The sequence below is a fragment of the Notothenia rossii genome (assembly GCF_949606895.1).
Source record: "Notothenia rossii genome assembly, chromosome: 5".
NCBI classification, from domain to species: domain Eukaryota; kingdom Metazoa; phylum Chordata; class Actinopteri; order Perciformes; family Nototheniidae; genus Notothenia; species Notothenia rossii.
In genome coordinates this window covers 83,881,001-83,897,166 of record NC_136903.1, presented here as the reverse complement: position 1 = coordinate 83,897,166, position 16,166 = coordinate 83,881,001, and the positions used below count along the sequence as shown (strand labels likewise).

The 16,166-nt window shown below is 42.4% G+C and overlaps 1 protein-coding gene across 3 annotated transcripts in view; it reads left to right on the top strand.

The window, feature by feature from the left end:
- cdh4 (cadherin 4, type 1, R-cadherin (retinal)) overlaps positions 1-16,166 on the top strand; it is a 301,749-nt gene that overhangs the window by 222,137 nt on the left and 63,446 nt on the right. For all 3 annotated transcript variants that reach the window (XM_079682215.1, XM_079682217.1, XM_079682216.1), the window contains 2 exons: positions 4,152-4,378; positions 11,574-11,756. In XM_079682215.1, coding sequence (XP_079538341.1) covers positions 4,152-4,378; positions 11,574-11,756 — 410 coding nt within the window. The remainder of the gene's footprint in view (positions 1-4,151; positions 4,379-11,573; positions 11,757-16,166) is intronic.

The window sequence follows — 16,166 nt, the reverse complement described above, 5'->3', positions numbered from 1 at the left end:
TTGATTAGTACTGAGCATCTGACAGATCATAAATACTGTTTCAGTTTTGATGATTTAATATAATTGTGCTGTTGTTAAAAACTGCCCCAATTTACTGTAATTCATCAAGAATTATCTACATTTTGGGGATTTTTTTGCTGCCTTGGGGAGCGACAGAAAAACAAGGTATTCTCAAAGAATTCAAAATAGATTGAGAAATGAATATTTAAATCTTATTTTTTCTCCATAGCCAAGGACACAAAGACGCATTGATATGTCTATTATTGGAGAAGGCAATTAACAGAACTGATCTTTGAATCCGATTGATGTGTTTTTAGTGCTATCTAAAGGTTATACAGTCATTTCAACACATGGATTCACATTTCTGGCCATGCTGTTTGCATGAAGTATGTTCAGAAACTCGCCGAAGCTCTGGGCTGCTCCGAGGTGATGAAAAATTGAAGACCATGAGTTTTCTTGACAGTGTTTTTCACCCTGAGAGAGCTGCATGCTGGGAACGCTGTTAGATATTTTGTTGATGAATAAAAAATTCATGGGGAGAAGAACCCCAGACAAGTTGATTGTCAAAATTAGCTTAGCGCTGTTAAAATAAAAATTGTATATTTTATTTTACCCATCGACAACTTCACACCGACACACTTCAAGGGATAGTTCGGATGTTTTGAAGTGGGGTTTTATGAGAAACCACTCCATAGCCAGTGTATGACCAACAGCAGATGGTGGTCCGCACGACCCTGTTTGCAGGCAGGTGTAGCAGCACAGGAGCAAAACAGTGGACTGCTGTGAAGGATGGCGTCAGCAAAACATATCTTAGCCACCTGAAACTGTTACAAAGGCTCTGTTCAAAGCCACAAGAATCCATAAATTGTCCTCGCGAAACATACGTGATGCTTGCTTCCACTGCCCCAATAGAACGTTTTTTGTTGTTTTTGTTTGTCTTCGGTGATTTAAGAGTTAGTTCAGATTCACTAACGTATACCAATAACTCCCAAGTTGTGCTGTAAAATCACATTTTCTGTCAATGTAGTCTGGTGGCTTGGAAAAGAGCTTAAAGTGGATATGTGGCTTCAGTTTCTGGTCAGAAAAGGTGCTGAAAATATATTTAATATAGCATACATTTAAACTGATACCTATTTTTAGAGGTGGGCCTCCTTTTGGATGGATACTACTGTCTGCGTGTGGGGGGGTGAACACCTCCTTCTTATACCGACACTAGACAGTTACCTCATACAACCTTAAAGCATCCAAACTTTCCCTTTAACACGTTAACATTCATAGTGGGCGGATGAATGGATACGACTAATATCTGGCGGTAAATACTAACGTTCTTGTGTTTGATTTGATCATCTGAGAATTGATGAAGAAGAATATATTTTATTTCCTTTTATAAATGCATATTGAAGACAAAGTGCCAGTTTAAAAATAACTTTACCTAGTGCATGTGGAGAGATAATGCAGTGAATGTAGACGGCTGTTGCACATAGCCAGAGGCCAGACCTGCACTCAGCCTCTCCCCTGTCTCGTCTATTCAGCCCTGCTCCAAATGAGCTGACCAGGTGATGGAGTTCAGTTCAGTGGCAGGATGGAGAGAACATGCAGTAAAATATGTTTCTTTCTCTAAATTGATGACTCTGAAGTTTACTGACCTTCAGGGCCTTCAACCTACAGGCTCGTCTTCGTTTATTCATTTCAAGTTCAATTTTTCGTACAAAAGCAGGCCGTGGTTTGCCAAGCGTAACATGACAAACTGAATTACACGCGCCAGAGAGCAATTACAACAAATAAGCACAGATTAGTTATCAACAGTGTTCATTCCCCGCATCTGTTTCCATTATGATGTGACAGCAATAAATATTCTGCACACATTACTCTTGTCTTGAATCTAAGGATTTTTCTTTTGAGATCTTAAAAAAAAAGTTTAATTATTTAGTAATTTACCTTTATCTTTTCTCTGCGAGTGATTCTCCCACATTCCCCTTTTATCCTACCATCTATGTCTCTCACACACACACACACACACACACACACACACACACACACACACACACACACACACACACACGTCGTTTCTCCATCAGTCTTTCGTCCCCCATTCTGCCGCTCTCCTCTCCATTTAACTGCATGCATGGCAGATCAGATCCCACCATCTGATTTGAATATGCTTTGTGAACAGGATTTTTAATGAACTGCAAAGCATGTATGAATATTTTTACACTGCGAAGTGTAAGGAATCATGGTCCCGCCCCCCCTGCGGCTGTACACCAGTAGGCGGTGAATAGTAAACTGAGAGGTGGCCCGGTGCCCTAACATAAAATCAAATACATTCCTCTAACAAAGCTGCATAGTGGCAGCGCCTCTCACACCAGCACATATGTGTGTTCCCATGCCAACTGGCAGCGGCGCAATACACAGGGCAACACACCGACCCTCGGAGACCTCGCTGGTTTTATTGTAGAATTAACATCCAGATTAATATATGCACCAGCTGAGGATAGACACTCTCGAACAAGTTGTTGTTTGAATTCACTCCTACGCGTTTGCACACACAGTCAGTGACACACACACAAACACACACACTCTCACACGCGTTCATAAACAGCGCTTTGCAGTGCGCGTGTCCTTAAGCCTCGCTTCTCCAGCTGCACCACAAGAGACCTGTCTAAGTGACAACAATTAGCCTGCTCAGTTCAAGCTAATTGAAGTCATTTACATAATACATGCCTGCCATCACAATTCATCCGCGGACAATTCATGCAGGCCTGTGTCACATTGTCAAAACCTGATGTTAGATCGCCCCCCGTCCTGACAAATGATCCCCAAAGCAAGGCCATCATTTTACACACAAATCTCATCAATCACATACGTATTGTTCTCCAATGGGCTGTATTTTTTTTATGACAATATGGATTACATCTGCCAACGCAGGCAGACGCGCACATTGTCAAAACTGTGTTTACCAACCTTCCCATTACGAGTGCAATTACTCAGAGGTTGAAAACAAGCTGGCGTGTTTGCGTGACGCTAAGTCTCGGCGGCCGAAGAGATCGCAGGCTTTATTAGCCTGTTTGTTTGCGAAGGTGCTTTTGTCAGGAAGCTGGGCAATAAATTAAATAGATGGCTTGATAAAAACCTTGCTGTGCAGAAGTCTTCATGCTGGATCTTTTGAAAAATCACACTGCCATAGCTCATAACAGGCGATCTGTTCCCTGGGTGATTTATGAAATCAATTTGTCTTGTTATCAGCATCCAGAGTTTGGGAGACAAAATCAAAGCACATGCGGTTCAAATTTATAAAAATGCGTGTGTGTTTGTGTTAGGACAAAAGACATGTTGAAAACAACAGATCAGTCATTCTCATCGTTGCATCATGCTTTGAATCATGGGATAATGACACTCTGACTGTCGATTACATTTGGCAAGGGAACGAAAGCTTTTACGAAATAGTTGTGTCTAACTTTGTTGGTTTCTTCTGTGTTTTTCGTGTAGTAATGGTATATTCATGTCAGATGTCACTGGAGAATATGCTTGGATGCACTCAACACCATATATTTTAGACCTAAACATGCTTCACTACTGCACACACACACACAAACACACACACACACACACACACACACACACACACACGCTACATTACTCTTACAGGAATTCGTTTGTGTGTGTCTTCCAACACGGGAGTCCTCACAGCTCCCTTTCTCTTCTCTCTCAGTCAGCCAGAACCCTCCAAATGTCATTCAAGTCTTTGCTTCATGAGTCTGGCAGCAAAGCATGGAGCCCAGTCGGCCCAGTCAGCCTAATGTGCTTTAGACCTTCCCTTCATGCTTTCCCTGGAGAAGCTGAAGGAAATGCTGTTCTGACATCGCAATCCGTCTAGTTTGGGAAAAAAGAATGATGTGAAAAGAATTAGGTTCCCCCCCGTGTACTCCGGTTCAGAAACAGATAAGCAGTTTGTTTTGCCAAAGACGTCAAAGCGGGGAATCAAAAGCGACAGTGGATGGGATGAGATATTTCAAGATACGTCTTGATGGATGCAGGTTAATCTCAAACCTGCCAGATGTGTCAGGGATTTGCCAACACCTCGCCGAGTAAATCTTACTGTGCTGCTATTACTTCTGAACCGCCCTGACTTCCCTTTCTGTTTGTCTCTGCAGTGAAGTTCGAGGATTGCCAGCACAGCAGGGAGGTGGGCTTCATCAGCAGCGACCCCAACTTCGGCGTGAGGCCCGATGGGTCGGTGTACGCCGAGCAGGAGCTGGGGAACCTGTCGGAGCCCGTGGAGTTCATGGTGACGGCCCGGGCGCTCCATGACCCGCACATCTGGGAGACCACCGTGAAGATGGCCCTGGCTGGACATCCTCATCCTTTAGCCCTCACCAAGGTAACACATTCAGGAATACACAAACACACATAAGCAACTGGAAGGGCAAGAATAGCTTCCTATGGATGACACTGACAATTGAATCACCTTATTGACTGGTTGATTGTTACTAAAACACATTTAGTTGTGTAAAGCAACTCGGTACATCTACTCAAGTACCATACTTAAGTATTATCTTTGACATAATTCCGCTTTACTTGAGTATTTCCATTCTTTGCTACTTTATACTTCTACTCCACTACATTTCAGAGGCAAATATTGTATTTTCTACAAGACTACACTTAGTTCTCACACAAGATACCAGTTAAATATGAAACAAAGAATATGCTTATATGATTTGATGCAGAACTTTACTACAAATCAACTTTGTTAAGTCTCTAGAATTGGCTTCATCTTCACAACATAAAAATGGTCTTCCATGTTTTTGATAGTGATAAAAGCGGGATAATTTATAACCATCCTGATAAAATACTGTACAAAGAATAATTATGCATTGTTCTGTTACATGTAATACAAACAAATCCCTCCCTAATTTTTCCTGAGACACAAGACAGCGGATACCCTCCTCTGGAGAAGCGATCTAGCTGACCACGTCACATCAATTTGAGGGGAAATGTATGCATATCTGATTCATATTTTAAGAAATACCTTGTGAAAATAAGGTTTAGAGGTTAGTGCTTCAATGTATCATTTCCAATTAATTAATCACACAGTATTGAAACGGTTCCCTGCCTAATCAACCATCAAAGGTTTTTTTGTACAAATCCTTGTTTTTGATCCTGTCACCTTTAGCTACTTGCAGGTGTTGGAAGCGTAACCTAATTATAATTGATTAACATATTCCAAAAGGATTTAGTTTGGAAAATAGGATTTGAAACTGGATTTGGATTCAGTAATAAATGCTATTAAACCCTGATGCTAAGTAGGTTATCTCCTGATTAGATATGCTTCATTGTTTGTTCTAGAACGTGTAAAGAAGCTTCCTAAATGAATCTGATCAGGAGCATTAACGCTGCTTATTGTTCAGGATTTTCACAACAGTGCGTGCACGGCAGTTAATATGCAGTGCTTCTGCGTAGGTGAAAATTCAAGAGATGGCTCTATTTGCTGCAGAGGCCCTACAGAGACTGTAAAACCACACAGGGTACTGAATGTACTGTACAGCCGCTGTTACCACCGAGCTGCACTTTGTTGGAGCGAGTCACCCATTATCATTTTTCCTCCACTACTTGTTGCACGCCATTGGGCTTAATGTTCAGTCATGTTTCTAATCATGACAAAAAGCCTGAAACTCATGTAGCTAAAGCAATTGCAGAGTAGGGATTAAAATTCTGCCCACTCCTGGTAGTGCAATAATGGAGACTGGGAAATAATTGACATTGATTGAGCTAATGTTCCACTCTGCCGGAGTCTGCGAGGACCAGGTGATGTAGTTTCGCTGTATAATTATGTTCCCCACATCATGGAGCCGGGGAAATATTCAATAACTGAACAAGAAATAAATGTGTTTCCTCTAATCACATGGAAATTTGAAAACAGGCTTTTACACGTACAGTACATCACGTGTTTCTGCCTGAACCCTGTTTACAGGCGTCCCTGTCACAACACACTACTCTTGTTTTCCTCGGATGGTATAAATAATTGGTACTGCGTCAAGTCAAATATAGTTTCAATCTGTGGGTACGCCCTGAGGAGGGATGAAATGAATTCCTGTTTCATTAAGAACAAAGTCATTACAACATTTAATTATTAAAATGAAATGTGTGCTACAGGATAATTTGATACAGGGACCGGGTTGGACCAAAAAGCACTTTGGTTGGTCTTTGAGTTTGATTATTCATTTGTTTATACAGTCCAATACTTCCTTTTCTGATGGACCTGGATCATTAAAACTGTATGACTTTTAAGCAATTGAGTGAAACATTGAGTGACAACCTCCGCAAGGCTGAAAAATCCCCCTTTAAAACAGTTTGTCCTAAGATCTACTATTTATGACTTGAGTGGGAAGGAAGTCATTTCTAAGTGATCGTAGTTTAGCGGCAGACCCTTTTCCTCCGGCGGACTCTATTTTTATTATAATATATTATTATTTATTATATTTTTAACGCTGCAGAAATTAACATTTAGTTAGATTTAGCCAACATTTCGTTTGACATTGATAACAATGGGAAAGTCATTTCATACAGAGCAGAGTGTGGTTTAATCTGTAACCTGGTATAATGTCTGACAGCCTTTCAGAAAAGGCTCTCACTCACAAGGACATGTTGTTTCAGCCCATGTGGACTTCCTGTGTCCTGCTGACCTCTTGTCCTGCTTCTTCAGTTTTACAGTTAGTACGATTGAGATGAAAAACACTAATCGTTAGTAGAAACACAGAATAGGGTCATCAATATGTTCCTATGTCGATATGTTCCCATAGGGCTATGCAAACAGGTTTTTCTACACCGTACACTTTCAATGTGAGACACACAAACAGTGAGTTGAACCTTGTTCAAATGAACCATTCCTGAGCTACACCCTCTCAAAGTTGCTCCCTAGTTTTGAGTTTGTGTCTCTTGATATAAACTAACATTGTAAGATATTCGCGAGGGCTGTGTTGGCTATTCAAATTGAAAAAAGTAAGAGTTTCACATTTCAAATGCAGTTTGATTAGTACAAATCCATTCAACCAATATCTAATTGGATATATATATTATGATACATATTGGATCATAATCCCGTGTAAACTGTCCATCGACACTGTTCATACACTTAACCCCTTGAATACTGTTAAAGGTGGGGTAGGTAATTTTGAAGAAACCAGCTCGAGTGCGCTAGAATTTGAAAATACACAGCCGGAAAAATCCAATATGTATAAAGTCAAGAAAGTTCTCCTGCCTGTATGAATCCGTAAATCAATGAGTGCACCATCAGTAGGCTACAAGCTGAAGGTGATTTCAAGTTAATGATCCAGAGAAGCGTATATTGAACATTTGACCTTTGAAAAAACTTTGATAATTTGATATTAAGATCTTCTTAATATGTTACAACGATAGTGAGCTGGGGTGCATACTTACTTATCAACAAGAATATGTATCAGCAGTTCCTGGAGTTAAATACTAACATCAGCTAAACTTTTCACAAAGACTATGCTAAAGTTCAATGTTTACCATATTTAGTTAATTAACCTAGTTAGCATGCAACATGTTGCTAATTAGCTCTGAACCGACATCAATTACAGCTCACACAAACACGATTGCATGTAGTTTGTCTTACCCAGTTTGGTAAACACACGGTGAGTAGATGTTATCTGAGCCCCTCACAATGTTCTGAAAGTAATTTGGAGTTTATCATAATTGCATAACCTAACCACAACCCTATGTCAGCAGTATCAATGTGGCAGTGTAGAACATGAACAGCTCAGGTCAGGATATCCTCTTCTCTCATGGTGTTTAAAAGACTCCATTTACAGCTCATTTACACAGATAATGTGTGGAGAAAACTGTTGTAGTGTGAAAAATGCTAAGCTTGATTTATCTCTACTCAGATGAATTGGCATCAACACAAATATACAGTGGCTTTTTCTCTCTTGCTCTGCTTGCTTTGTTGTATATCAGCCGTGAGTGCATTGATTTGATTTTAATAACTGGCTTAGTTTCTCACGGCGCTGTTTCCGCAGGAATTAGCATACTTGGAATGATCAACCGGCTCATTTTAGTATTAATTTCCCAGTGTACAATACCACAGCAATTGAAGTGTGGAGCATCTTTGGCTTGAGAGCCCTTTCCGCTGTTTCTATGTATTCAGGCTATCGCGCCCCACACAGGTAGGGCCTCTCGTTGAGTGCTCTCCTACTCGTACTGATTTCATGGCACGTTGGTTTGCCTTCTCCACCAGCTTACAGCCCATCAGTTATGCACCACTGGATTTGCAGTCGACTGGTTGCCAGAGTGGGTTTTAGTGCTTATTTAATTTGCATTTTTACCGCACTCTCCCCAAACAGCCTCACCTGTTCAAGGTAGATTACGGAGAAGGCCGGCAGCAGGGTGGAACGTAGGACCCTGGGGTCTGCTGGTCGTGGAAAAGCAACACCGGCAGGGTTGGATGGTTGCACTTCTGCTGTGTGCTTAAACTCTGTGATTATGGCCTGATTTTGTTGACAATCCTCTCCGGAAAGCTGCAAAATCTCAACAGGCAAATAACAGCTATGAGAATTTGAAGACTTTTTTTATATGAAGTAAAAAAAAAAGTGTCTTCGCTACATTTTTGAAAGAGGATCTCATGGGAGAACAATCGCTTTCCTGAAGACTACCACTGTGATCTCTTTTTGTTATAGCGAACCAGCAAAGGGAACTGCAACACTAAAGACATCAAAAAAACCTCCTTCAAATGTTTCAGAGCCCCAATGAACAGAGAATGGGAGATGAGCACACACTCGTTATGTATAGTTCTGCCTGTTTGTCAGACTGATAACCTCCAGATGACAGCTCCAGGGCCGGGGGCTGCTGGCCTAAAGAATGCCCCAGCAATGTGCCGCCTGCCTGGGAGCTGGGAACTGCCAGCTGGCCCCGCTGCCTCTGGGTCTCAGGAGCCGCCGGCGCATCGGGGACACACTAACCGACTCCTTGTCATGTTTTCACGCACATACACACACTGGGACACACGCAGACAAATACACCCGCACATATGTTGATGCATTATTTCGCCCACATGCTTGCATCAAGGTCAGCCGCTCACATGATTTCCCATATGTGCACACAGGCATGGTTGAACACTATGCACCAACTGGATTCATACACACACATTCAGACAGTAAAATCTCAAAAGATTAATAAACAACTAGATTTACGGCAGCCCATGGAGAGCTTTTTCCACTTTTTCTTTCTTCCCTTTGTAATTCTGGTATTGTCACGATGCCATCAGCCTGTCATCTGGCATGCTGTTTGATAGTGACAGTCACATGCAGACACTACGCCGATATCATCCACACGCAGGCTCACAATAAGGAACGTCTCCCTTTCACTGTCTCCCTGCCTCACCCTCTCTCTTATTCGTTTTCTTGTTTTGGCAACATTTCCAAAGGAATGTTGTGGCTCGACCAATAGGATGCTTCGACCTCGTTATCGTCGGGCTTGATGGGCTGCATATGTCAGAGCGCTGGTTGGTGTACGGAGCGAGTTAATTAATAGTAATAATAATAATAATAATAATAGTAATAGTAATAATTAGTTCGAATTAATTGTGTTTCTCCACAGATAGACAAATCTGATATGGACTCAGTCATTAGGCAGCACACTGGAGTGAGCTAGGAGTGCTATCAGATATGTGGCCACTGACATGGCGACAGTCCTAATGATTCATCATCATCTGCCATAGAGAGTGTTGTTTATCCTCTCTTTTTTTAAAACATGTTTGTTTTCCCTTGTTTGTTTCGATTGATCAAACACAGCTTTAGATTCACTGACTAATTCCCCCTGCCGCCCATGGAGGGCTCTGGCTGCACCCACGTGCCAGTTGGTACCTGTGAGTGTTTTGGATGAGTGGAGCCAGAACGAGAGTTATCTTATCTGGGAAACACATCTGGTCCCCTGGTTCCTCTCTCTGTCCTCTAACCATCCACCCGGTCGGCTGCCCGCTGCAAACACTCAGCCCGACTGTTCAGAGGTCCACACAGTCCAATCCTCTGAGCTGTGAGTGAAGGGTTAAAACAAAACAGATGGAAAGTAATCCCTGCATTTGCTAAGGCGCAGTTTCCACTCTGCCTCTCTCACAGGCAAAGCAGGTGTAGCCTGTATTGATATGATGAACTGCCGGCCTTTGTTTTGGCATGGGGACGTTTCCAGAGTTGCTTGTGTTGCACACGTTCTCTGTGTTCCAGGTGGGATGAGCTGTGCTTCAGGTGACAGCAGCACATACTGTGTGTGTGTGTGTGTGTTTGTGTGTGTACATGGGAGGCAGAGACAACAATAGGATTATGTGGATTACAGCAATACAACCATCTTACACAGGAGGACACCATCGAGGATAGGGGGGGGAAACACTCAGTCTTTTACACACCCTTCTAACCCTCCTTTCACCAGGAAAGATGAGTTAGAACACAATCTTCTCTCTGCAGCTGTAGCTGGAGGGAGTCATTGCAAAACACCCATACGTTCCCACAAAGGTTTCCAATAATACCGCAGTGCTGTATGATGCAGTTGGTACCTCAACTTTAGAAATAAGAAGTATCCACATCCAAACAAAAGTGCAGAGAAGTCTCTGGTTTCTCCCTGCTGCTCGGCTGGTGATTACACTGGTATTTCATCAATACCTGTTCTATCTGATGCTAGGGAAAAGTGTAACATTGTTTTGTGTCTACAGCAGGGCAGAGAAGGCAGGGATAGGCACACGCAGCAACCTTCAGGTCTGAAAAAGGGAGCCAATGTGAAACAACAGTTCACTACCTCTGTGATGTTTGGGTGTAGTCCGTGTTTCGTCCTAGAAATGTAACCTTTACAAAGTGTGTTTTTTTGTTCATGAGGGTTATATTTTGATCACCTAAGAGAAGAGAAACAGTTGGAGTCATTTCAAATGGCGGAAGGTAGACAGCAAAATTATGCATTATAGCAACAACAACAATAATAATAATAGCAATAATAAATTGGGAGGGGGGGCGCGGCTGTTCTTATGTTCTCTGAAGGGAGGCTCACATTCCCACACTTTGAAACCCCCTGACCTAAAGAATTGAACCATGGTCACCTTTGGATCCAAAAAACAAGATTGTTTAAAACGCCAAGGTTTCAAACCTGTGTGTCAAGAAACGGTGGCTAAGCTACGTCTCTTTCCTATATTCAGTCTAAAGAAAGTCTGATTTGTTTCTAAAAATCTATGCGGGGATGCAGACAAAGCACGGCACCTCTGTGGACAGAGCCCAGCCATGTAGCCTCGGGGAGGTCTTAGCAGACTAAGAGTGTCCTGCCAAAAGCCTCATGAAATGTGATTCAGCCGTATTCAGAAAAATGTCCTTGTGTTTGTCACCCTGTCGCTCTTCCAAAACGGGCTCATTGTCAGCGTGACATCCAGAATTACATTTTCAATTTTGGCTGAGGGAAAAAGAGGGAATTTATTTCAACACTTTATAGCTTCATCTTCCAACCTGTCGCAGCAACATGGCATTCTTAATATAATAACATGCGAGATGGAGCATCTTATTAAATGTTTATGTTTTTCTTTTCAGGTTGGCATTGAAGAAATGCTGTCAAGAGCCTGGGACTCCCAACCCCGAGTTATCAAGTTCACACGAAAACATCAGAGGAGCTCCTCCGTCAATGGGCTAAGGCGACAGAAGAGAGACTGGGTCATCCCGCCTATCAATGTGCCTGAAAACTCCCGAGGACCCTTCCCTCACATGCTTGTCAGAGTAAGTGACAGTTTGAATAAATCCATCAAACACCACACATGACAACACTTTTATAACTTGATTTTGCTAAGGGAAACGCTAAGATAGGTAGACAAGGGGAGAGGAGTGGGTATATAGAGTCATATTTCTTATAATCACCATGAGGCCAAGAGACACAACGTTCTGTTATTTTCTATCAAGCACACCCAGCAGGCTAAAAGCGCTGCTCTTGTCTTGATTTAAGTCCTGATGCCAGGTGATTTGTCTGCTCTGCCTCTGGGTGCCACAGACAGGAAAAAAATCATCCTCGCTTGGAAAGCACACAAATATGCACTTCATGCTTGGTTTCAGAAAAATAGATCTATGGATTACTCAGGAGTATTCTCTCTCAGTGTGGTGTTCCTCCACCTGTTAATAACGCTGGCTTAAGTTTTTTTCACATCACAGTGCATCCATTTGGAGATCTGAATCGATGGGTGATCATGACATCCATATTGTTTTGAGGCTGGTTAACTTGTTAACTACACTTTTACAGATCAATAAGTGTTGAAAAATGCTTTAGTGTTTTCGTTATCAAAGTAGTTAACTGTATTTGTTTGATTTGCTATGAAAGATGCTAATGATTTGATACTAAGATGTGCACATATCAATACATTAAGTATTAGAAGAAGTACTCATTGCTTAAAGGTGGGGCAGGTAAGTTTGAGAAACCTGCTCGAGATACACTTTTTGTTATATTCCATGGAATGCTCTTAACATCCTGATAGCAATTAATATCTGAAGTGCTTTGACAAAAAATCCATAAAAACATTTCATCTGTGGAAGCTGTAGTACTGTAAAAAGCACGACCAATCATCTGAGCCGGCCCGGCTAAAGTAACTGGATGGCCTACCTGCCTGTCAGCCTTCCATCTGTGCACAAATTTATCACGTGCCCTCATTGGTCATGTGCACATTCGTGTGTGTGGGAGGAGGGGCTATGTAAGGAAGTGGCAGATTTTTTCCGGCTGTGTATTTTCAAATTCTAGCGCACTCGAGCTGGTTTCTCAAACTTACCTACCCCACCTTTAACAGTATTCAAGAGGTTAAGTTTATGAACAGTGGCGATGCACAGTTTACACGGGATTATGATCCAATACATACAATTCAAAACATCTATTTAATTCTTTTTTTTTTCTCATGGCATTTCGTATGCATTTATTCTGTAGATAAAGAAGAGATAGGTAACACTTATACATCTTCAATCCTCAGAGAGGAGGAGGCTTTGAACAGGGTGTACTCATTTTAGTTCATTTACAAAACAGATGATACCTAAGGGGGATACAATGAGAAAAACAAATACAATTATTTTTTTATTTAACTTCTTCACGTTCAGTCAGTATATTTCATTACATTACAAGTTACAGAGGAAAAAGACACAATATCTGTATTTATGAAGTCACCAACAACAATATATTATTGTACTATATTATTATAATGATGAACAATAGAGACTGCTTGTTAGTATGACAGTAGTGACGATGGTGCTGATGATGATGATGATGATTATTATTCGTTTCTCGCGGAGTACTGAGGCAATCAAATTCAGGTTTTGCATAAACAGGATGATGGCTTCTCCTGTTTTCTGAAAGTAGGATATTTTTAACATATGCAGACACATCAATGGGACACTCTAAAAACCTGATCAAAAACTATTTATACATGTCCATTTAAACGCTGTGTGAACGTTTAAAGCCACTCCATCTTGTAGTAATATCATCTAAAGATACAGACTTCCTTAGCAATGAATGACATGTCTGGCCTGATGCTTGGATTAAGAAAGGATGTAAGAAAGGTTCCTGGGCAGAATCACTGCCGGAATCTGTTTCATCACACATCACTGTGTAGATTCAAGATTAAAGACAGGAAAATATGTTCACCTCCAGTTAGACACTCACTTGGTCTTCATTAGCTGCCTGAATATGAATACCTCTGGGTGTTTCTCAATCTCGAGGACGCTTGCTTGGTAGCACATGTCTTCCGAGCATCTTGCTTCAGAACAGCGAGGCAAGAATACTTCCTAGCCTCGGAAAACGAAGAATGGAACAGGCGAGCAAGTGTGCAGGTGTGCGTCATATGAGAGGCCCCGCCTTACATTTTCCGCCACAGATTTGGGGAAATTGGTCCGTGCGCAAAGCATTGTGGGGATTTTAAGACCGCGGAGTGCAGCCTCGAAATTTCTCCAAACGAAGTAAGCCGGGCTCGGTAGAATTCCAAGTATGCTGGACATTGGAACAGTACTTTCGGCGGCACTCGATGACGTAGTATGCTTGAAATAGTGGCTCTGGAGCAGCTTTACTCGAGATTGGGAAACACCCCTTGTCTGCTCTGCCAGTCTCAATGGAAAGAGCAGCAAAGAGAAACTAAATGGCACTACAGTGGAAAGTATGCACTATTTATAGCAGGGGTCTGCAACCCAATGCTGGCACGCGGCACAGTAACCAGTGGCACACGAGGAATAATTGGAGTAAGTGTGCAAAATATTTAAATTGTATTTTCGGGTCCTGAACGAGACCGCCGCCAGAGCGCGTCTCCCCGTTACCTGCAGAAGGAAGCCATGCACGCAACGCAGCCCCGCTCTCTTTATCTCCAGGTGACTTTCTGCCGCTTTCCTCCGCGGTGCAGTGCTGATCGTTTCACCACGGAGGAAAGCACTTCACTAATTGCAGTACCCATAAGGAGCTGTACAAATGCCGCAGTTTTTGCGTGGCTGTGTATTTAGTTGAAAGCCCAGTGGCGATCAGCTCATTTCTCATCGAAATAATATGCTACAAAGGGGCGGACTGGCCACCTTTGTGTTGAACTTTCCTGTCGGCTCCCAGACCGTAGTCGAGGAGGGCAGCAGCAACAAGCTTCAGGTTCAATAACCAACTTTAGCTTAAATGCCTGGAGAGAGGCGAGCTCTTCTTGGGAGGCCGTTGCATTTATTTAGCTGTTCTTCTGTTTCACAAAATACATCACAGACCTCTTTTTTTCTGCTTCCTTGTTTCACTTCCAGAAACATACACGTTCCCTCACTGTCGCTGTACCATCCACACACACACATGCACAAGCCACACCCCTCTCTCTCTCTCTTTTAGGGACGCAGCGAGGCTCCCCCGCCCTCCTGCTGATAGTTGACGAGCGTCAAGCTCCTCAACCCCCCCCCACCCCCACGTTGATAATTCTCGATCGTTGGCAGGCTGATAATTTTTTTATAGTATACTTTTTTATAGTATAAATAGTCATTGTCATCAAACGTTGGGAAGGTAGTCAATAGAGATTTAGATTATAGCATTCCAACATCATTTCCCCCCTGAATTATGCAATGAATTATGAAAATACAGCACACAGGGAAGAATATCAAAGAATTGGATGCATATTTGACAGCCATAATTAAAATGTATAGACTGCAATAAATAATTAATTTTGAATGAAATTGACTTAAAAGGATGTAGAAGTATCCTGGCAGTAACTACATATAAGTACATATGAATATTTTAAAAGGGTGTTAAAGGGATTTAATGTTGCCCTGCAGATTATTCACAATTCTCACAATAAAGAAAAAAGGTTTTACCCAACATGCATGTATGTAACCGGCGGATAACAGCAAACATTAGAAGTAAGAAGAATCTAAAGCAAGTTTCCCATGAAGGCATCACACTGAGCTGTGTGCTGCTCCTCTAAACTCTCCTCACTCGATGCCTCTTATCAGACGCTCAGACAGACGTGCAGCTTTCTGCTGGCATTTCTCACACACATATATACACTGACATACACACACAAAGTCCCTTACGCCCATTTGTACAGCGAGGCTTACACTCCCGGATTACGGAAATCGCCTTTCACCAATGTGTCGGCAAGAGGAAAGATTTTCAAACACTCAAGCTCGCACAAAACACACACACAGCGGACCGTGGAGTGTCAGGGGAGGCACCTAATTGTGCTGCCCTGCTGGAGAAATGGACCCTCTTTCATCCCCCCTTTCACATGTCGCGTGTTCGATGGGTGGATTAAACCTCAAGGGCTTCCTGTGTGTGTGTGTGTGTGTGTGTGTGTGTGTGTGTGTGTGTGTGTGTGTGTGTGTGTGTGTGTGTGTGTGTGTGTGTGTGTGTGTGTGTGTGTGTGTGTGTGTGTGTGTGTGTGTGTGTGTGTGTGTGTGTGTGTGTGTGTGTGTGTGTGTGTGTGTGTGTGTGTGTGTGTGTGTGTGTGTGTGTTCGTTCTAGATTGCTTCCAGCACCACTGTATGTGAGCACAATATAGGTGTGTCTAAGCCCTCAGTCGTAGCTGAAAGCAGTGCACCATGGGGGTTGTGACTCATGCTGTCTCTCCGCAACACAACTCTCCATTCTGACAGGCAGCCGAGGAGACATCGGTGGGGATTTCGTGCTCTTTTCTGGCTGCTCTCAGAAGT